The following is a 23,193-nucleotide window of genomic DNA, read 5'->3' as shown; positions in this document are numbered from 1 at the left end:
AATCCAGCATTGGCTTAGTGGCAGGAGGTAGCAGTCAAAGCTGGTTTTAACCACTGGAAGGCAGTGGGTAACAATAATGTAGTTTAGGGCTGTGTCCCTTGCCCTTTATACTGTACATTATTGATCAAGATGTGAGTGTGCCAGTTATGATTAGTACATTCACAGACAACACAACAATCAGTGGTAAATAATGAGGAGGAAAGTCTTAGATTACAGGGGGATATCGATGGGGTCAGATGGGAAGCACAATGGCAAATGGGATTTGTTCACTAGGACCAGAGGAATGCATATCCATAGGCCCCTGAAGGCATCTGCATGGTCTCCCTGTGTGAGTGTCCTCTGGGTGCTCTGGTTTCCTCCCACAAGTCCCAAAAGATGTGTTGTCAGGTAATTTGAATTCTCCCTCGGTGTACCCGAACAGGTGCTGGAATATGGTGACTAGGGGCTTTTCACAGTAACTTCATTGCAGTGTTAATGTAAGCCTACTTGTGAGAAAAAGATTACTAATTTAGGTAAATAAGAAGGTATGGGATACTTGCCTGGTTTAGCTCACTGGGCTAAATCACTGGCTTTTAAAGCAGGCCAGCAGCACGGTTCAATTCCCGTACCAGCCTCCCCGGACAGACGCCGGAATGTGGCGACTAGGAGCTTTTCGCAGTAACTTCATTGAAGCCTACTCGTGACAATAAGCGGTTTTCATTTCATTTCATTTTTATTAGCTGAGGGATAGCGTAGAAGAGCAGGGAGGATATAGGTAGAGCTGGATACAATGGTCATTAGGCCACAGCTAGAGTGTGGTGTATTTCTGGTCACCCCACTATAGGATGGACGTGATTTCACTCAATTGGGTGTAGAGGAGATTCACCAGGATTTTGCCTGGTCTGGAGAATTACAGCTGGTTAGACTGGGGTTGTTCGGACAAGGTGGAGGGGAGACCAGATTGAGGCATACAAAAGATGAACAGAGGGAGGTGGGAATCAGGAACTTACTGCCTGAAGGGATGGTGGAGGCAGGAACCCTCAACGTTAAAAGCGCACCTGAAACACCATAGCATAAAAGGCTCCAGCCCCAAGCTCCGGAAACGGAAAATGGAGTGGCTAGGAGCTGGCCCCGACATGATGGGCCGAATGAGGAAGATTACGCTGAATGAGAGAGTTGTTCGATTGAAATGGGAACCAACTGCCAACCAAAAAATGAGTGGAATTCTCCGTAGCCCGATGCTGAAATCGGAAATGGCGATCGGCGGAGGAGAATGGCTCCCGACATCGGAATCGGGACAGGCACCGGTTTGTGATGTTTGCCCCCTCCAATTTGGTGTTATCGGGCCATGCGCAGTCGCAATGCCATTGGCACGCCATCATCCAGCACACCCAGGATGTTCTGCCTCTGATGGGCTGAGCCCCCGATGCCATGGGCCGTATGTGGTCCCAACAGTCGGGAGCTTGGTGTGCAGACGGGCTCCATGCTGCTGGTCGGGAGGCTTCTGCGAGGGCTGGGTGGGCAGGTATGCAGTCCAGCACAGCCGGCGCGTGTGTGGGGCTGCAGGTGCACCCGGTTGTAGCTCGTCACCCCTGCACATACGCGGCCTGGGATCCGACGATTCTCTGGCTGTTTTCCACCCCATCCGCGAGTGTTTCATGCAGCCTGTGCTCGGCCGTCACCGGTACTGGAACTGGCGAGGGGTTTGTGCCGATTTTTCCGTCGTGAAACGCCGTGGACCCTCCATCGGCACTTAGCCTCAGAAACGAAGAATCCAGCCCTATGTTCTGTTTGCAATATCCCACTAAATTCACCTGAATAAAAGTCATTGGAAATTAATCATTGCTATTTGGCATCAATACGTACAACGTGGAACAAAACATCTTCAAATTAAATCTTTAGAGTATTACAGACGCACCTGAAGTTTTTCCAGAGATTATCTGAGGCAAGTTTTCAAACTCCATTAAATGATTTTAGGATTTGAACTCCCGCTTCCCGAGCACTCGATTACTCACCCTGTGACATTCCGTCGAGCCACCATCTCTCTCTCATTCCTTCGGCGGAGAGCGGAAATATCAACAACAAAACTACCTGGTTGTAATGCAATTTTATAATTCAGGCAGAATTAATGTGGATGGAGATACAACACTCATCAATAGTAATTTTCAAAAAAAATTTGGATTAAAAAAACTTGAAGGAAAGATGCGGGCTGATTCTTTTTCAGCTGCATTATGAAGAACCTTCCCCTGTGAACTCAGATCTTGGTCAATTGAGGAAACCACTCCCGACTACACAAGATTCATACCCATTTTCAGGAGCGGATCTCCTTATGAACTTGTTCAGTCAACTAATTAACTCCTTATTCGGTGGGCAGAACGTCTTGTTTGCTTCTCTTTCAAAAGTCCTAATTGCCTGACAGACCAAAAATAGAAACAAGGAAAGGGTTGATGAAATCGGAGTGATTAGGCGGGGTTCCTGATTCAGGTCAGGCAATAGCTATTGAACCAGCTGATAGGCATCACGGGATAACATTCTCTTCCTCAGTTGGGTGCTTTGCTGGGGGAAGGTTGTGAAGTTTATTCTCTTGTTCTGACTGTCGGCGCTGCTCTGCCTTTCTCGAAACGTCTTTTGGCACATCGGATTGGATAACCATCCGGTTGGTTTTATTAGCTCAAGTCTTATTCGGCGATATATATCCCCGGCCGATTGTAATTTTACCCTATTCTCACCCCCCATCTGAAACTACACAGTGCCAATTCTGGATTTCCTTTTAAGTACTGAGACGTTTTGTTGAACGCGATAGTCAAATTATTTTACTTGAAGTTACTGGTCCGTGAATTGTCAGAATGGAGTTTTTACTGGGCCTAGTTCAATCGGGCTTCGCTCAGGTTTTTACCTCAGCGTTTCGGACCATGTAACAATCTGAAAAAAAGTTGGGGGCCTTTTAATATCCCAGTATTACAGCCAGATTGAGACTAGTCTTCTTTCTATAGCCATGAAGGACATATCAAATTAAATCGCTGCTTTACTCATTTTTGCCTCAAGTTTGATTTTATCATGTGCTTTTTTCTGAAAGGAATCCAACCAGCTTCATGTCTGCTCCCTTGTGTTTCATTGAGAACGGTCTGGATGGCTCCTTGCGGGTAAACCCGGAGGCGCTGGACCACCTCGCCAATCACAATGAGCCGGTGGTGGTGGTCTCCATAGTGGGACTCTACAGAACTGGGAAATCTTACTTGATGAACTGGCTGGCGGGGAAAGTGCAAGGTAAGGTATTATCCCTCCTCTTTCTCCACCCAAATCACCCAATTTCACTTTCTGGAAATAAGTGCTTAGAGGTGTGGTCATTGAGGGTATAGGTAATGAACACCTACAAAACTCCCCAGACCCTTCTGATAAGCCCTCCTGTAATTGGACAAGTAGAGGGGTTTGGGCTTATTGGGTTTGTGTAACCTTCTGTGTTGGTGGGGGGCTAGTAGCTGCGCCACATAAATTCCCCAGCTTTACCCGCAGGTACAGATGGGGAATGGCCGCATCTGTGGCTGCGCATGCACACGGTGGTAACCTGCGGTGGCTGGGCTGTACAACATGGTGCTGACTGTGTGTGGACCTGGCCTCGTTACCACACCCGAAGCCCACCCCCGCCAGCGGAATGTGGCGCTGGACACAGTCCGCAGCCGCCACCACCCAATATCCCTGAAAATTGAAGACATGTGACTGCCGCTGTTGGGAAATCGGCCTATCGGGGGAGGGCCATAGGTGACGTCCCAAGGCCGTTGTTGAGGGTGCCGTCTCCTAATTTCGGTGTAAAAACGGATTCTCCAGCCAATTGCCGAATGTGATTTTGGCGTCAGCAATCAGAAAATCTTGCCCATGTTGTGAGGTAATTTGGACATTCTGAATTCTCCCTCTGTGTACCTCGAACAGGTACCAGAGTGTGGCCATTAGGGGCTATTCTTCATTGCAGGTAAGTCTACTTGTGACAATAAAAAAAGATTATAAATGTTCTGGCCACTTCACTGTCTTGGGGCATTCAGCTAATTGTATAGGGGGGCTTGTTTGGTGTGTTGAATGCCTCTTCAAACTCGTCCAGCATATTTTGTGCTTAATTCTTTTTGCCCTTGGTGTTTGGTCAGGTTTTTCACTTGGGTCGACTGTCCAGTCTCACACTAAAGGGATCTGGATGTGGTGTTTGCCTCACCCACTCAAGTCGAACCATTCTTTGATGCTGCTGGACACTGAAGGTCTCGGAGATGTATCGAAGGTAAATAGTTTTTGTGTATTGCAAGGAGGGGAGATCCGGGATAAGATTCTCCAACTGGGAACTTTGGGCATCGAGGCCTAATGTTATCTCCGATTGGCCCTGAAACTAAACAGTTAATTTCAACCTCCAGTGTGATGTTTTTGATTCTGTCTATTGGAGAATGTTCTGCACTGGTGTGTGGGCTAGGGATCCCCCTTTTGAAAGCTGTGTAATCTTGACTGTTTGTCCATTTCTCCTGTTGCGAATTCTCATTGGAAAATCCCTCTTGGAAGTTCAAATTCACTTGAAATCAATTATGGATTCAGGAAAGGCTTGGATTGTTTTAGTCTATAAAACCCATCTGACATAGACCCACTCTCATCAATAATGCCACCCCATTCGTGGGCGCTTGTCGTGTATCTGTTTGATTTGCTACTGTGATGATTCCATCAAATCACTTGTGATGCAAAACTATTAAAGTTGCATCTCTGATTTTGCTCCAACTTTCAGCGCCTGGCCCTGTTCTCCCCCCTCTTCTCCCCCTCTTCTCCCCCCCCCCCCCCCCCCCATCCTTTGCCGATGACTTGGTTTCAGTCATCATGGTTACAGTCCTTGCTCTCTCTGCATTGCCAAATCCCACATTTTGGTACTAATTATGAATTTGAAACTTGGGGAGTGTGGCCACATGTTCTTTCACATGTGGTGTTGTACCTGATGTTCTGTAGGCTGGCCTCGTGTCCCAAAGGCAAAACAAGGCAAGTATAGAATCACAGCCTCTGCAGAACCACAGCCTCTGCTTTGATCTATCATGGGCCCATCTGTTGGTTAACATATTCTGTGTGTGGGATTTGTTTTAGGCGTGTTTACATATTCGCTCCTGTAGCTGTAATGGGCTTTGCACTGCTGCTCAGCTTTGAACCTGCTCTTCTGCTCCTGCGTTGCTGACTGATCCATGCTGTGATTGTTGTCTTTCGGCTCAACTGAAGTTGATCTTCTCGCCTCCCATTTGTATTATTGGTATAACTATGGATGGATTTTAGGTTAAAATATTGCCTATCCCCACAACCCTAGCAACTTGTACGTTCAGTTATATCACGTAATGCCATTTCGTGGGCTTATGAATGTCATCCAATGACTTGGGCCACAAGTTAGGCAAATTATTTTCTTTAAAATATTTTCATTGGCATTTTCAGTTTTACATACATTGCAGTTTGAGTTTCTTTACTGTACAGTACAAAAGCTTTTCTTATGTCTGTTTATTTAGTTTGTCATTGTCTGACTCGGCGTGCTATCCTCCTTAGCCCTCCCACTTCCATGCCTCCCTGCACATTCGGGATGTGTTCCCCCTCCTCCTCAGCTTCCCCCTTTTTTCCCCCATCAATTTTGGCCGTGTCCACCTTGTAAATGGGTTTGGGGGGCAGGGTTACCCCCCTCCCTCTCTCTTCGCAATGTTCCTTTTATCCCCCCCCCCCCTCCCCATGGGTTGTGAGAAATTCCGATCGGTCTGCCAGCCAGTCTGCAGCTGTGGGTGGTGCTGCTGATTGTCAGCCAAACAGGATTCTCTGGCATGTGATTAGGGAGCAGAAGCTAGGGCATTAGCCCTCTTCCCTGCTAGGGTGTTAGCCGTCTTCCCCTTCCCTCGCTATGTGTAGCTCTGGCTGCTCTGATACGCCGAAGATTGCCGTATTTTGTCATGGCTCTACCCTCACCCCCTACAACCTTGGACATCGCCTCGGAGAAGGCTGTCCAGAACACAGCAAGTTTGGGACAAGGCCAGAACAAGAGTGTGGTTGGCCGGGCCTCCCTGGCACTGTTCACATTTATCCTCCACCTCCGGGAGGATCATTTGGGTTGTGATCAGGTGTGTTCTGTGCATCACTTTGAACTGCATGAGGCTGAGCCTTGTGCAGGAGGAGGTGGAGTTGGCCCTGCTCAGTACTTCGCACAAGAGTCCCCAACCCACTTCTGTCCCCAGTTTGTCCTCCCATTTCCATCTGGTCTTGTCTAATGGCGCACGGGCCCTGTCCAGTAGCTGTCCATATATTTTCCCAGAGAGTCTCTCTTCTTTACTGTCTATATTCATCAGGTCCTCTAATAGTGTGGTCTCCGGGGCCTTGGGGTATCCGACTGTCTCTTTGCGGAGGAGCGTCTTGTTTGTATGCAAGCGTCTCTTTTCCTGTCCTGTCAGTAGTTCGCATTCCTCTGTTAATTTGTGCAGCGTCACTAGTCTGTTTCCTATGTGGAAGTCCCTAACTGTCAGCGTTTTCCCTTCATTTTGTAAAGGTGGTGTCTGGCATGACTGGTGGAAACCTGTGTGTTACGCAGATGGGTGGTGTCTAGCATGACACCTGTGGGAACCTGTGGGTTATGCAGATGGGGGACATCTTGGTCAGTCTGAAGTGTTCCCTTACTTGGTTCCACATTTTCAGTGTGGTTGCTACCAATGGGCTGAATGTGTATTTTGTTGAGGGGAGCGGGAGTGCTGCTGTGTTAGGGCCTGGAGGGTCATCCCTTTACAGGAGGCCTCCTCCATCTGCACCCACTCACAAGTTGGAGTTTTGTGTATCCATCCCCTTTTTCTGCTGTTGTTGCCCAGTGGTAGTGCTGCAGGTTTGGTAGTGCCAGGCCACCCTTAATTTTCCACTTTTGCAGTGTTGCTTTGGGGACTCTTGGGTTCTTACCCCTCCACACAAATGGCATGATTAAGCTGTCCATGTTTTGGAAGAAGGCCTTGGGGATGAAGATCGGTATGGATCTAAATAGAAAGAGGAACCTCGCAGCACGTTCATTTTGATTGTCTGCACTCTTCCCGCCAGGGAGAGTGGGAGTATGTCCCAGCATTGCCGGTCCTTTTTGACTTCCTCCACCAGGTTTGTCAGATTTCACTTGTGGATCTGTGAACAGTCTCTGGCTCTTTGGATTTCCAAAGGGAGCCCCTCCAGCTCTGTCCCTCCCCCATTTGGGTTCACTGGGAATGCCTCGCTCTTGCCCAGGCTGAGCTTGTAATCTGAGAAGGTTTCAAACTCTTTCAGAATTTGCAGAATTGCTTTCAGTCCTTCCTGTGGCTTTGAGACATATAGAGTGAACTCATAGTACTCCTGTGATCTCCATATCCTAGTTGAATGCCCTTCCGGATTTTCACGTCCCGTAGAGCTATCACCAGGCGTTCGATTGCTAGAGCAAACAGGAGCAGGGACAGTGGGCATCCCTGCATTGTGCCTCTTTGCAGCTGCAAGTATTCCGAGCTGGTGGTGTTTAGTATGAATGCTCAGGAGGTGAATCCTGCTCCTTGCCCAAACCGTTCCAGTACCTCAAGGATGTATTTCCATTCAACTGTCGAAGGCCTTTTCTGTGTCCAGGGAGACGAACACCTCCAGTGTTCCCTTGCCAGGGGGGGTCATTATTATATTCATCAGCCGCCTGATGTTTGCAGTGAGCTGTCTACCCTTGACAAAGCCATTCTGGTCTTCTACGACCACCTCTGGTATAGAGTGCTCCAGCCTTTTGGGCAGGATCTTTGCGAATATTTTCACGTCCACATTTAGCTGTGAAATGGGTCTATATGATCCACATTCCATTGGGTCTTTATCTTTTTGGGTATCAATGAGATTGTGGCCTGCATCAGTGTAGGAGGCAAGGTTATCCTTGCCAGCGAGTCTGTGAACATGTTCCTTGGATGTGGGGCCAGAGCTGCTGCAAATCTAGAAGTCTGCCAGGAACCCATCGGGTCCCGGCACCTTCCCCGCCTGCATGGAGCTGATGCTCTCCGTGATTTCACCCAGATCCATTGGTGCTTCCAGCTTCCCCATGCCTGTCCTCTCCCACAACTGGCCTATCCAGTCCATTGAGGAACTGTTTCATCCCCGTCAGGGGGCTTGAAGGTGTACAGCCCTCGGAGGTGTACAGGGGGAGAGGGGGATAAAAGTAACATTGCGAAGAGAGAGAGGGAGGGTGTAACCCTGCCCCCCAACCCCATTTACAAGATGGACACGGCCAAAATTGAACTGCTACCAGTCTGCCTCTGCCATCCTTTACCCAGTAGGCGGCCAGCCTTTTCCCCATGTTTGTAGAAGGGCCCCCTTGTCTCGGAGTTTGTGAACTGCAGGCTTGTAGCTTTTTTTCTCTTTTCTCATCAGTTGGGTAAATTCTGATGAATTTGGGAATCTCCTCACCAAAATGTTGTCCCCTCCTGATCCACCACATTTGCATTTGTCATTCACTACTCTTACTTGGAAGAAATTGTCCCTTGCAATTCATCATTTCATAGTGTCTCATGGAGCTACGTTCCCGTTGTTGTAAACAGAATGGTAGGAACAGTTGTTTATTGTGAATGGATTTTGAAGCTGGGTGAATTAGATACTGCAGCACGTCACAGCTTCAGTGTCCCAGATTTGGTTCCCGGCTTGGGTCACTGACTGTGCGGAGTCTGCACATTCTCCCTGTGTCTGCGTGGGTTTCCTCCCACAGTCCAAAGATGTGCCGGTTAGGTGGATTGGCCATTCTAATTTGCCCTTCGTGTCCAGAAAGGTCAGGTGGGGTTACGGGGAAGGGGTGGAGGTGTGGGCTTAAGTGGGCTGCTCTTTCCAAGGGCCAGTGCAGACTCGATGGGCTGAATGACCTCCTGCACTGAATTTATGAAAACACAAATCATAACATTTCTTAGACACAGACCATCTGGATGACATCGTCACTGCCTCATGTTAGTGGGTTGCTGAACAATATGCTTGCTTTCTTCAGGGTGATCAGAAGAACGACAGCTGGATCTTTGCTCTTGCTGTACTTCTCAGCAGTTCCCTTGTCTACAACAGCATGGGTACAATCGATCAATATGCCTTGGAGAAACTGTAGTATCCTTTTTTGATGGGATTTCCTCAACAAATCATTGCAATATTGAGCGTTCAAGGCAATTGGCAGCTGGCCTTTTAGACCTTAAGTCAGAGGATTCGTTAATAAGTGGGTTTGTTGATAAAAGCCAAGGAATGTATGAGATTTCTGCTGGATCTGGGTACACGTTTCAGGAACATTACTGGATGACAGTTTAATTGCAGCAGTGTAACCAGAGATTCCACATGCACATGACGAATTAAGTTCTTTACCTGTCAGTCTGGTCTCAATAAAACTCGAGAGGGATCTGTAGATATGGTATTATTTATTTTTAAACAACTTGCAAGGCTGACCTGCTCTATAGAGACTCAGGACACATACAGTTTCCTGAAACTCCCAAAGCCATGTGAGACAGAGGACAAAGATCTTCTATACATATCATTCAAATGGCATCAAGTTTCACATACAAGATTCCCATAGGTCATCCTATACACCTCCTGACCTGGCCATATATCCTGATTGGCTCACTTCGCATTCCTCAACCCTGGGCCTCTTGTTACCCAGCATTCGTTTCGCCGTCCTCTGCACGAGGCTCCCCTCCCCACTTCCTGGCCATGCTTTGCTGAATTCCTTTGTTCGTTACCATGCTAACTCACTACCATCAGACCGGCTCTATCCTCTACATTATTCTAACTAATTATTCCATTTTATATCACATTCGTTTGTTCAATTCCTCACACACACTTTAAGAAATCTTGGCTTCCCACCAGGTAGAGGATACAACACACCTGCTTGCTGCTGTAAAAACGGCCGTAAAGGCCTGGGAACTCGGCCCATCGGCCTGGGGAGAATCTCTGTTTGCTGTAAAAAACGGCGAGCAGCGATTCGTGCCGGGGGGGGGGGGGGGGGGGGGGGAGAATAGCGGGAGGGCGTGAAAAATGTCGGGGCGCCCTCCCGCTATTCTCTGACCCATCGTGGGCAGCGGAGAATCGCACCCATGGTTTGCCACGACTGGCCATTCAACTAACTGAACATTGATCTGGGCTTAGGTAAACCATTCAGCTGTTTGGGTTTGAGGAGGCAGTCCTCTCTGGTTAGCATTACCTGCTAATGGCTGATGTCATAAGAACGTGCAGGAGTAGGCCATGTGGCCCTTCGAGCCTGCTCTGCCATTCAATGAGAACATGGCTGATCTTTTGTGGACTCGGCTCCACTTTCCGGCCCGAAAACCATCACCCTTTATTCCTTTATTCTTCAAAAAACTGTCTATCTTTATCTTAAACATTTAATGAAGGAGCCTCAACTGCTTCACTGGGCAGGGAATTCCATAGGTTCACAACCCTTTGGGTGAAGAAATTCCTCCTAAGCTCAGTCCTAAATCAACTTTTCCTTATTTTGAGGCTATGCCCCCAAGTTCTGCTTTCACCTGCCAGTGCAAACAACCTCACTGCATCTATCTTATCTATTCCCTTCATAATTTTATATGTGTCTATAAGATCCCGCATCCTTCTAAATTCCAACGCGTACAGTCCCAGTCTATTCAACCCGTCCTTGTAATCCAACCCCTTCAGCTCTGGGATTAACTAGTGAATCTCCTGTCCACGCCCTCCAGCCCGAGAACATCCTTTCCCAGGTAAGGAGACCAAAACTGAACACAATACTCCAGGTGTGGCCTCACTAACGCCTTATACAATTGCAGCATAACCTCCCTACTCTTCAACTCCATCCCTCTAGCAATGAAGTACAAAACTCCATTCGTCTTAACCACCTGTTGCACCTGTAAACCAACCTTTTGCAACTGTGCACTAGGACACCCAGGTCCCTTTGCACTGCAGCATGTTTTAATATTTTATCATTTAAATAACCCCTTTTGCTGTTATTCCTACCAAAATGGATAACCTCATTTGTCAACATTATATTCCATCTGCCAGACCCTAGCCCATTCACTTCAACTATTCAATCCCTCTGCAGACGTCCAGTATCCTCTGCACTTTTTGCTTTACAACTCGTCTTAGTGTCGTCTGCAAACTTGGACACATTGCACTTGGTCCCCAACTCCAAATCATCTATGTCAATTGTGGGCCCAACACTGATCCCTGAGGGACACCACTAGCTACTGATTGCCAACCAGAGAAACACCCATTAATCCGCACTCTTTGCTTTCTATTAATTAACCAATCCTCTATCCATGCTACTACTTCACCCTTAACGCCATGCGTCTTTATCTTCTGCAGCAATCTTTTGTGTGGCACCTTGTCAAAAGCCGCTGTCAAATGATGCCCCAGTGGAGGCCCATTTGAGTGATAATTCTTTCAGAGTTGATCCTGTTTCCTATGAAATACTGTGTGGGGTGACTCCTGTTCAGAGGAAGACTGAATGTTATCCCAATTAAATGGAATACTGTGTGGGGTGACTCCTGTTCAGGGGAAGACTGAATGTTATCCCAATTAAATGGTACAATGATAAGTAAGATTCAAAATGTGAAATGGGCGATGGTGGGCTTCATGAAGATGGCGAGGTGATTAATATAAATGAAATACTTTCCTCTTATCAATGGAAGCCTGGGAAACGAAGCAACGATAATTGGAGAAAGGCGAGTTTGCCAATGACTGGAGTATGGTGTTCAATTCCGGGAGCTCACCTTTTATTAAGCATGTGGGTTCCAGCGGCCGGTAGACTGGAAACATAATGGTTGCTCTAATCACAAGCAGGGCGGGGGCTGACCAAACCTTAAGGGTTTTAGCAGTTTCTATTTATAGTTTACAACTTGGCCAGTGTCGATGAACAGAGGGTGATATTGAAAGAACCAGAGGTGACTTGGGAATATTACAATTAGGCTGATTGGGAATGATGGTGGTGGATACAGATGCAACAGTAGCTTGTAAATGGAATTTTGTTTGTGTAGGAGAAGACTTGTGGGGGTGGAGGGGGGACCTGACTGGAATAAACTGGCACAGAAATGGTGGGTAGAGGAGCCACCGCTGTGCTATTCTCCAGAGCCATCCAGTATTGCTCACGGGTACCCATGGGTTGTGACAGTCCTGTGACCAAATCCGACCCATGGTAACACTCGAATGCCTATTGTGCTACAATCTGTCGCAACTTGAGATTTTAAGTGTGCCTTGATTCAGTTGGCGAATCATTGGTCTATTAATTATATTGGCTGCTACCCTTGTGAACCCCTATCTGCTCCCATTTGGCCAGCTTGTCAATATGGATTCTTTAACTAGTCCAGTTTTGTCACCGAGCTCACTGAACTGATCAAAGTTAAAGCGAGTGCTGATTTCCATGAGGACGATGAGATCGAATATTTGAAGATTTTCCCGACGTTTGTCTGGTGTGTCCGGGACTTCAGTCTGGAGCTGAAAATCGAGGGCCAAGTGGTGAATCAGGATGGATATTTGGAACACGCTCTGCTGCTGAAGAAAGGTAATGCATTTCTCGAGATGCAATCTCCCTTCTCCTCAATCTCTTCAATTTACCATTGTTGAAGCCGATACTCTGGGGATGGGTTCAAAGTGGCCCTTGGGGTTAATTTAAATTGAGAAAATCTGGAGTGACGGTTTGTGAATCTATTGACTTATCATGAAAGGATATCTGACATTATTGCCTTTTCTGACTCGCGTGCCTCCAGACCCACATGAAGGAGCTCTCTCTCATGGTCTAGCAAGCCACTCAGTTTAGGGTGTTCAGAATGGGCAGTGAAGCTGGACTCTGCATTGACACACGCCCCCATAAAGAAAAAGATCACTTTCAAAACATAGACAATTGGTCCCCTTTGACAACCTAGAGCTTCCTGCAGTGTCCAGTCTTTCTGAAGTCTCACCACAATTTCTTGTTGAAACTGCCGCGGTGACGGTGTGTCAGCAGTTACTCAGCTGGGTGGCGCTCCTGGCTCAGTGAGAAATGTCTTCCCCGAAAATGGAACTGGAAATCGGAATGACGCCCCACTGGTGTGGCTCTGTGGTCTATAGCGCAGGTCTATTTCCAATATCCAAAGAAGAAATGTCATCCTGTCATTAACACTAACTTTATACCATTTCTTGGACCTTTGCCCGAATTCCCCAGACTGACTGCGTTGCCGAAGCCTGGGAAGCACTATCAGATTGCCACAGTCTCCATAGTAATGAATGCAAGTACATTTTCCAAGGGCATTCCCGGAGTGCTTGATTTGGTGTGGGGCTCAGATGAGGAAGCGGTGTGCAAGCATTACTGGGATATGAAATTATAGTTTTCTCCATTTCCTCAATGCTACAATTGAAATCGGTTAGCGTGGTCTGTGCTCCAATCGATGTGAAAGGGTGAATTAAATGTCAAAAGCAGGGATCCTGGCCTTGTGGCTGCTTTCTATTTCTTCCTCCACCCCCCCCCCCCCCTTCCCCCAGAATTATCAGACCACTTTGATGCCCAGCAGGAGTGGTTTTCACTGGAGCCTGTACCTCCTCCCTTCCTCAAGGTACCTTGCTGCACCATAAACATTCAGATATCGCACAGTCTTTTAACTGTTCACTTGTTGGACACTTTGTTTTATTGCAGGGAATTCCAAAAAGGTTATGGAATACAACTTGCCCCGGCAGTGCATTCGAAACTTCTTTCCCAAGCGGAAATGCTTTGTCTTCGTCCGTCCAGTCTCCCGCGATCTGCACACGGTGGAGCATGTCCCAGAGCAGATGCTGGACCAGAGCTTCGTGCAGGAATGCCAGAGGTTCTGCAAGTACATACATGAAACATCGCAACCCAAATGTCTCCAGGGAGGCCATATCATTACTGGCAGAAGTACGTATGGTTAACACTGCATGTTAAATGGAGAGCGATTGTTTTTTTTTTTGCATCAAACAGGCAAACGTTCCTTAACTCTTCAAAGTAACCATGTCTCTCTTCGCTAGTACCATCCAAATTGGCATCATTTCCCACTGTTCTTGTATCTACCTATTCCAAATAAGTCTGTGATCAGATGCGGTTAAGAATCGGTCCACAATCACTCCTGGGCTAATTTTAGGAAATGGAATTTGTGCCTGGCGAAGAGACTTTCAAAAGAGGGTCACATTCCAGAGTCCTTCCGTAACTGGCTCTAAATCATGGGCCCCTCCCCACTGCACGGGAATTGCTATACCTACCACCCGCTGACAACTATGGCTCTGAGCTTGCTCGCCACCAGATGTTGGCTTCGCGCTTAGAATTACACCTACCCCCAGCACCTCCATGGAGACCAGTTGGTCCATTCTGGTGCTGTGGCCCTGATAACCCTACCTTTCTGCTTCCAAAACTGATTCACCTGGGGAAGGAGCAGTGCTCCGAAAGCTCGTGTTTGAAACAAATCTGTTGGACTTTAACCTGGTGTTGTAAGACTTCTTACTGTGCTCACCCCAGTCCAACGTCGGCATCTCCACATCATCCACAACTGATGTCAGAGACATTCTCAATTTTGGCACCTCGCCCAAATCTATTCTCCTCCATGTTGGAGCATGTTTGCACTCCAGTGACTGGCCAAGACTGTTACAGTTGCAGTGTCTCTGAATTTGAATTGGGTGCCATTTCCATAATCTGGTTCATGATGTTGAAAGTTTCAGTTTTAACTGAACACGTGTCCTTCTCTAAAATCATCTCTCTGAAACCTTTTGTGCCAGTGTTGGGTATGTTAGCCAGCAGTTACGTCTCTGCGATCGCCACCGGGGCAGTCCCTTGCCTGGACGACGCCGTTACCTCGATGGCCAGGATGGAAAATGCTGTCGCTGTAAGACTGGCCTCTGATCACTACAGGCAGCAGATGGAGCAACAAGTGGTCAACATGCCGATGGAAACGAGGGAGCTTTCAGACATACACGGCAACTGTGAGAAAGAGGCGCTCGGAGTCTTCATGCAGCGTTCATTCAAAGACCAGCATCAAGAGTATCAAAAACAAGTGGTGGTAAGAGTTCATAAATACAGACATGTTTGCAACACAGGAGGCCATTCGGCCTATCGTGTCCACACTGGCCAGCAAGGACCTCGCTGTACTGATGCCATTTTCCTGCCCTTGTCCCATAGCCCTGGAACGCAAGTGAACATCTAAATACTTATTAAATGTTGAGACTCTGACATAACCATGCTTTCTGGCACTGAGCTCCAGACTCTCTTCGTTTCTTCTCGACTCTCTTCTTAGCCTTTTACCCCTTCACTTAAATCTATGCCACTGGTTATTGATGTCTCTATCTGACCCTATCATAAACCTCTCGAACTGTCTCCTCAGCCCCAACCTATCCACTCTCTCAGTAATCATGGTAACTATCCTCTCCAGTGCAATGGCATTGTTCCTATGATGTGATGAGACCAGAACTGCACACAGTACTCTAGTTGTGACCTAACCATTACTTGAGCGCTATTAGCAGTTTTATCTTCACCACCATGTCAGTGATTAGCACTGCTGCCTCACAGCGCCAGGGATCTGAGTTCGATTCCAGCCTTGGGTGACGTCTGCGTGGGTTTCCTCCGATTTCTTCCCACAGTCAAAAGATGTGCAGGTTAGTTGGGTTCGCCATGATCAATTTCCCGTTGTGTCCAAAAGGATGAATGGTGTTACAAGGATAGGTTGGGGCATTGACCCTGGTAGGGTGCTCTTTCAGAGGGTCGGTGCAGACTGGATTGGCCTCCTGCACTGTGGGGGTTGGTTTTTTTTTTCTTACTGGCTTGGCTTTGCGTATTTGTCAACCTTCCTTAGACGCGTGTCTGTTTTAACCTCTATATTGTATGTTTTTGCGGAATGGAAATGTAAAGGTCACTGAATTTACAATTATCTGGCCTCGCCTTGTATTCCACCGCTCATCAAGTCATCGAACCCTCCACAGTGAAGGACCTGCTCTGACCCTCTGAAGCAGCACCCTACCTAGGCCCACTCCCCTGCCCCATCCCTGCAACCATTGGGCACCAAGGGGAAATGTATCATGGTCATTCAACCTATTCAACCCACACGTCTTGATCTGTGAGAGGAAACCCAGGCAGACATGAGGGGAACTGGCACAGGCCAGAATTGAACCCGGGTTCCTGGCGCTGTTGAGGTCGCCGTGCTAACTACTTCAACTGTGCCGCCCAAATATTCGCACCTCTTGTTATGTCTTGTCTGCACCCCCCCCCCCCCCCCCCCCCAAAATCATCCTGTCTGGTGCTATTAGGGCGTCCAACTTGCTGTGATTTGCTTCTTGTAAAGTTGATTTTGTTTGTCTCCAGTCTGACCTCGCACACCAGTATCTAGCTGTCTGCCAGAAGAATCAACAGCTGTCTGTGGAGAAATGCCAAGTTCTGCTTCAGAGCCTTTCTACAGAAATGCACCGCAAATTGCAGGAAGGGGTTTACACTCTACCCGGTGGTTATCGGTTGTACGTCACGGACAGGAATGCGCTGGTGTCCGAATACCACGCCACACCTGGAAAGGGAATCCAGGTAACAGCGACCGTGAAAGACCAGCTATCGTTTTTGTCAATGTTAGCGGAGATTGTTCACAACATGAACTGTAGTTTATTTACTTCCCAATCGATCATTTCCTCCCCAAGCGATTAACTATCTGATTTGAGGAACAAATCTTGACAGCCATGTATGTTGTAGCTCCCGTACCATACCCATGCCATAAATGTGCACGTTTCCCAAGATAAACCTATCGTTTTTTTTAAACCACATTAATCATCTGGCTTCCACTCAAGATTTACTCAAAAGGACTGGTGTGTGGGGGAGTATAGGAGGGGGGGTCGGGGGGAGGGGGGGGGGGGGGGGGTGCAGAGGTACTTGAAATCCATTTGAGACATTTCCAAGGAAGCAATAGGTGTGCTTTCCTGAATACAATGGTCTGTTGCCTGTCCCATTTTTTTTTTAAGGATGTGCTAATTGTGAAAATTTCTCACTTTAACCCCAAGGAACAATTTTGCACAAACCAGTGAATTCTACTCTTCCCTCAAATTAAATCCCAATATATTAATTCCAGCTGTGACATCCATGTTGAGCCATGCGCCACAATGCTACACATTTCCAATTTGTAGCTTTACCCCTACTTTTTGTTTTTGTGATTAACGTTTCTGAAGCCTGCGCGTGATTTTACTCACTGCCCCTCTCGGCCAATGCATGTTGCAGGATATTAACATTGGATCTTGCTTCATGGATCACAGCAAATCCACTTTCTCCAGCATCCATCCTGAAATTTGTTTGCTTCATTGCAGGCGGAAGTGGTCCTTGCAGAGTTTCTGAAGAGGAAGCAAATAGAGGCGGACACCATACTGCAAGCAGAGAAGAAGCTGTCAGAAGCCGAGAAATTGTTGGCCAGTAAGGACCCAGATTATACCCAGCTATTGGAATGTGTTGAAAGTATACTCTCTCGCTTTCTGTCACCACCAGTTCTTGTCAGTAGATATTTGCATGGTAGTTGACTTGAGTTCGGCCCTTTCTATTTGAGGCATTTTTCCATCATGCCAATGAGGTGAAACCTATTTAGCCCTTTACCTATCACATAGTTGTGTTCAGAATGCTAACACTCTTGATGGGTGTCTCAGGGGAATCATTTTGACATGTTCGTTGCCATGTGTGCGGACAGTAGAAATTTCCAAGAGTTCAAGTTCAAGTGACAGTCCTATGGGGTCTGGTCATTCGGCCCCTCAGGCCTGCCGCCTGGTCTCCCACTTGACAACTATTCGAAATTACTGCAAGTGGCATCTTTTGTTCTGAGACTTGGAATAAATGGGAGATAGTGGAGTCGGCATGGATTTGTCACCGGAGTGTTTGCTGTCCCATGTTCTCTTGATGGATTTGGAGGATATGATGTTGGTCATCACAGCAAAGGGGGTATTTCAGTGGCTCAGCTCCATGGTCGCTCCTGGAGAGAGGAGCCATACAAATGACCGCTCTCTACCCATACCTTTGCATGCTTGATATGCATTCTAAATCATTGTCCATTTCCAGTCTCTACCTTCTGATCTCTCCGTACCCGTCAATTAAAATTATTCCTTCGTCATAGCAGGTAATATGGGCGTTACGGTAGCAGTGGTTAGCACTGCTGCTTCATGGCGCCAGAGACCCAAGTTCAATCCGGCCTTGGCTAATTGTCTTTTCAACTTGGTTTTCCTCCCGGGGGTCAGTTTCGTCCTACACGTGTAGGGCAGGTGGAATGTCAAAATTGCCTCTTCGTGTTCAAAATGTTAGGCGGGGTTCGGGCGGGGAATGGGCTGATTTAAGGTGCTCTTTAAAAAGCTCGTTCCATACTCATGAGCCGAATAGCCTCCTTTACTAGAAGCAGTTTCACTTTGACGCTCAGACGAGGTGGAAAATCTTGCCGATCTAGCCAATCTCCTTCGATCCGTGGAGGATATCCTCCATTTCAGTTAGATTAAAATCTCCCAACTCTGAAATGGTTCTGGTAAATGTCTGACTTGAGTGCAACTCCGGAATTCAGACTTGTGAACTCGTCCATGTTGTTCCTCATTCACGTGCTGGTGCTCCAACCTTCAAAGATGTATATATTAACTTTCTGAGGATCCCCTGTCACTGCACGCTAGCACTCTGCCATTTACTCTATACTGTCCCCTCCATGCTCTCAATGGGCCGACTGGCTTCTGCCCTGTAGGAATTCAGTCGACTACCTGGGTCTGAGCATTTGCCGCACCAATTGTTAGCGAATGCGATTAGTACAGGATTTGACGAGGCAGTGAATTGGAAGGGTTGCTTTTTACTGCAAGGAGGTATGTCGGCAATAGACTGGGTAAGCTACTCTATTTACAATTAAATGCAGGTGGTGCACATGAAAAATGCAAAGGTTGGTTGGATTGACAGCGGGACCACTTAGAGTGTGGCTGGAGAGGCTGATGTCATCTCCCTTAGATTTTATTGGGCCCTTTAACAGGAAGAGATAACAAATAAATTGTGATCATCTTGACATGCTATTGGGGAAGAGGAAGGATGATGTACCATTGCCTGACTCTTTGGCCCCTAATTGGCCAAATGACCAGCCGGTGACTAGGGGCTAACATTTTTGAAGGAGGAAATTTCAGTCCTCGAGGCCCAGTGAAGCTGTGATGGAATTTGGAATCCACAATCATCTATAGTGCAGAGTTCCTGGTGGAGGGTTGGTAGTATGAAGATGTGGATAGTTGAGATGAAGCAATTCAAACCTGGGACAGGGAAATGGGGACGATGGGTGTTGGGATTTGCATTGTTGATCATTCTTGTTTGTTCCCCTTGCGCACAAGGTGAAGCAGATAAGGCAACATTGATGGAACAAGTGAACAAGGCTCGGGAAGAGGAACTCTTCCAGCTGAAGCAACTGAGGGAGGATGAGAGAAGAACCAATGAGGAAAATCTTCGCCAGATGAAGGTGAAAATCGTGGAGGAGCGAGAGGAAATGTTAAAGGAGCAGGAGCGGGCCTTGGAAAGCCTGATGGCCGAGCAGAAGGCTGTTTTGGAAAAGGGTTTTCAGGAGAAAGCTGAGCTTATGGAAGAGCAAATTCAACAGCTTAAGCATCAGGAGCAGCAGACATGGGCAGGTGGTCTTGTGGACATCATAGATTTCATGGGCATCCTCCGCTCTATATTCAATGCAGCAAGAGCTTTTGCCACCAGTTTTATTGGTGAGCCTGATTAATCCACTTGGGAGAATATTGTTTGGAAAGATTTCAGTATTCTAATCAATGGTCTTATGATGCACATATTGGTTAATGGTCTTGTATTGCACATGAAGCAGCTTTTATAATGGCAAGCTGAGATGCCTTTTATATGATTGGTATGAAATAAAATACATGCACATGGTAATAAACTTGTTAATGAACATGTCATTGACATTGTGTCTTGCAAGCCAAATAGTCAGAAATCTATGATCATCGAGAATTTTTTTGTACAAAATAAGGACACGTTTTGAACTTTGTACAGATGCACAATGCCCAGGGTAATTAAATTGTTTAAGCTGGATGTAATGCATAGTTCCTTACTTTTAACATAGATTTCATGCGTTGACTTGGCAGCCATCAGGGCCGGCTCAAGGTACCGGCAACTCGGGCAGTCGCCCGGGGCGCCATGTGCTAGGGGGCGCCATCATGAGACAAAAACCTAACTTGCTTGAAGAGAAAAGGAACCAGAAGAAGGAAAGAGAGAGAGAGAGAGACTAAACAAATTGTGAGTTAAACCCTCACAATCTTAGTTTGGGCTACAATAAGCTGAACAGCCACAAGTGGTTGAAAGCAAACTTTAGGAGAATAATGCCTCACACTCTGAGACTGGCTCGGAATTTTTCCTCCTCGGAGCGCTGCAGTTTCTGAGCTGCTATTTAGCCCCCTTGGAATGCGCAGCTTAGGTCAGTGAGAGTCAGGTATTTTAGATTAACTGGGTCTAATTGCAAGCTTCCCGAAATTTCATTATACTTCTGGTGCTCTCGAAGTGTTGTTTAAAAAAACACACACACACAAGGAAGGCAGATTTTGCTGCCGTAAATAGCATTGGAGGGAGTTTCTGGGCACTCCTTGCCGAGTTAACCTTGATTAAAAAAGATGTGGGTTGTATGCTGCCAAACCCTTTGCACTTCTCACTAAGTGGCAATGAAGAAGCAGACAATTGGCGTCTGAGGTCCTGAATCTAAAAAGAGGTAGGTCAAGGTTCTTGGCTATTTGTTCTCTTTAATTTTTCTCTTATGAACCAATATCTGGTGTCATGTTTTGCAAGTAAATTCTCACAAGTGTTCACTGTTGAAAATTACTGCTGGAGAGGTAATATTGTACCTGGGCAGCTCCTGCTGCGATGTCAGGGGCCAAATTATATTTAAAAATTATACTTGTAAGGGCGCCGAAGTTCAGCTTGCCCGGGGCGCCAGCAACCCTAGGGCCATTTCTGGCAGCCATCAGAAATATGACTCTGCTAATCGCTGACTCATTCAATTCTTTGTCCAATCACAAGTCAACAAGCCTTTATATTTCAAATCATGCTTTGCAATTAACAGTCACCATCAACTAGTGCATTCTCCATGGCAATGCCTCATCCACTTAAACTCCTCAGCACTTCTCATACTAATTGACCCTTCTGATGGGGGCAATACAAAAAGAATTCATGGTGTCTAAAGTAACCAATCGAGCAATCCCTTGATCAAAAGTTTTGGCAAGTCACATCCACTTTCATTTCCTCAGCTCTCCCTGGGCTGTGGAGGCACTCTATTCCATTGCTTGAGGGACGGCTACAAGCTTTTTCTAATGAGAACGGGACAGGACTTTCTGCTGCTAAGGCCTGGCCTGGGGTTCAGCCTGAGGCTAGATTGAACAATTCCCTGCCTCGCTTTCAGCTTGTTCAATAGGCTACTGCTGCTGACATTCGAGGAGAGAGGAGAGGGTAGTGGCTGTTTCATCCGAATGCCTTATGGTGGGGGGGGGGGTCTGTGGTTGTCGTGGCTCACCTCAACTGTACACCTTGGAGGCCATTACTGATGGGGGTAGGGATATTCCCTCTTCTCCTTCCGTTCTACCCTGTGTCAGTGTGAACTTTTCTGGTGAGTTGGACTGCTCATTTTCATACACATATACTCTGAAAGGCACGCACTTGCAGTCTTCCACACATATAATATGTTTGCACACTTTTATGCCGATATGCATGTGCTGATTGCAATGGTAATGCCTTAAGTTGTAGTTGCAGAAATAGGCCATTTGGCTGATCAAGTTTGCTGCACCATTCCATCAGATCAAGACGGAGCTGAAGGGATGATCTCCAACTCTAAGCTCCAGTTTAGCCTCCATTACCCTTGACTCTCTGACTGATAAAGCCCTCTGTGAGATGCATCTGATTGGAGGGGGGCAAATTGGAAGCCGAGTTCACAAATGTTTCCAGGTCTGGGCGAGAGCATGAAGCAGCACCACAATAGTCATTGATGTACCGGTAAAGGAGCTGTGGGAGGGCACCCAGGTAGGCCTGGAACAAGGAATGATCCACATTCCCCATTAAAAAGGCAAGCGCATTGCTACATTGTGAAAATTCATCAACTTTCTTACATACGTGCGGTCACAAAGTCTCAGACAAACCCTTACAAAAAGACAAGCAGACTGCACACGGATAGTGAAGTGTGTGGAAAAATACAAACACAGAAAGATGCATACAGAAACATAGTCACACATAAACACTTTTAAATGAATTGAGACCCAACACTTTCTTCGATCAGACACAAAGTCCCATACGTGCACATACACACTCACATTAATGTACAAATACACTGGCAAACCCTCATACAAAACCCTACAGTGCAGAAGGAGGCCATGAAGCCTACTGCATCTGCACTAACCCTCCGAAAGAGCTATGTAAGAGCTTATCTATGTAAACCCGTAAGCTGACCTATATATCTTTGGACACTAAGGAAAATTTATCATGGCCAATCCACCTAACATGCACATCCCTCCCAGAACAAGGATCAACACCCTTCATTCTCAACTTTCATCCCACCAGCCACTGTATGCAGAGTTTTTATATGATTTTTGCCAACTCCAGCGTGATGCCTCCATCAAACACATCTTCCCTTCACTCTTGCTCTCAGCATTTTGCAGAGACTGTCCCCTCAAGAGATAATCTAGTCCACTCTTCCAGCATACCCAACTTTTCTCCCATCACCCATGGCACCTTCCCATGCAATCGCAGAAGGTGTAACACCTCCTTTACATCTTCCATGCTTAACATCCCAGGCCCAAAACACTCGTTCCAGGTTCACAGTGTTTCACTTGCACCTCTTTCAATTTGGTCTATTGCATTCGCTGCTCCCAATGTGATGATCTCTATATCGAAGAGACCAAATGTAGACTGGGTGATTGCTTTGCTGAACACCATCAGTCTGTGCGCATTCAGGACCTTGATCGTCCCGTTGCTTGCCATTTTAACACAAGACCCTGCTCCCAAGCCCACCTGTCTGTCCTTGGCCTGCTGAAGCTCAACACAAAACTGGAGGAACAGCATCTCATCTTCCAGTCAGGCATGCTTTAGCCTTCCGGTCGCAACATTGAATTCCGGTTGCAACATTGAATTCAACAACCTCAGATGATTAGCTCTACCTCAACTCAACCCTAGGTTTTGTGTTGGGTGGTCCTGATGTGGTGAAAGGTGCTGCAGTAATGCAAGCTCGTTCTTCCACAGTGCAGTGTAGATGAGTGAGGTCTGCACTGGCGTTCCTCACATTGCAA

At 46.9% G+C, this 23,193-nt stretch overlaps 1 protein-coding gene across 5 annotated transcripts; it reads left to right on the top strand.

The window, feature by feature from the left end:
- The first annotated feature begins 1,401 nt into the window (after positions 1-1,401).
- On the top strand, positions 1,402-19,807 carry LOC119974385 (guanylate-binding protein 1-like). Of its 5 annotated transcripts, none has more exons than XM_038813198.1 (10): positions 1,402-1,504; positions 3,056-3,246; positions 4,116-4,243; positions 8,960-9,069; positions 12,282-12,475; positions 13,583-13,822; positions 14,674-14,954; positions 16,250-16,462; positions 17,230-17,332; positions 19,249-19,807. In XM_038813198.1, the coding sequence occupies exons 2-10, from the start codon at positions 3,072-3,074 to the stop codon at positions 19,638-19,640; spliced, it is 1,836 nt and encodes a 611-aa protein (XP_038669126.1). In that variant the 5' UTR covers positions 1,402-1,504; positions 3,056-3,071; the 3' UTR covers positions 19,641-19,807. The 5 variants fall into 5 exon arrangements, with proteins under 5 accessions (XP_038669126.1, XP_038669127.1, XP_038669124.1 ...); XM_038813199.1 differs by lacking the exon at positions 1,402-1,504 and adding an exon at positions 2,324-2,345; XM_038813196.1 differs by lacking the exon at positions 1,402-1,504 and adding an exon at positions 2,400-2,463.
- Positions 19,808-23,193: the final 3,386 nt, after the last annotated feature.

Source organism: Scyliorhinus canicula, chromosome 12 (genome assembly GCF_902713615.1).
Source record: "Scyliorhinus canicula chromosome 12, sScyCan1.1, whole genome shotgun sequence".
Taxonomy (NCBI): Eukaryota; Metazoa; Chordata; class Chondrichthyes; order Carcharhiniformes; family Scyliorhinidae; genus Scyliorhinus; species Scyliorhinus canicula.
The sequence above is the reverse complement of the archived record's forward strand: the minus strand, read 5'-3'. Positions and strand labels throughout refer to the sequence as shown.

What these genes read in the sequence shown, in the direction of transcription:
- LOC119974385 (XM_038813198.1), top strand. Translation starts at nt 3,072, where the DNA reads ATGTCTGCTCCCTTGTGTTTCATTGAGAACGGTCTGGATGGCTCCTTG. An exon ending in GCTGGCGGGGAAAGTGCAAG is followed by an intron (nt 3,247 to 4,115) that starts GTAAGGTATTAT and finishes GTGTTTGGTCAG; the next exon opens with GTTTTTCACTTGGGTCGACT. An exon ending in GTCTCGGAGATGTATCGAAG is followed by an intron (nt 4,244 to 8,959) that starts GTAAATAGTTTT and finishes TGCTTTCTTCAG; the next exon opens with GGTGATCAGAAGAACGACAG.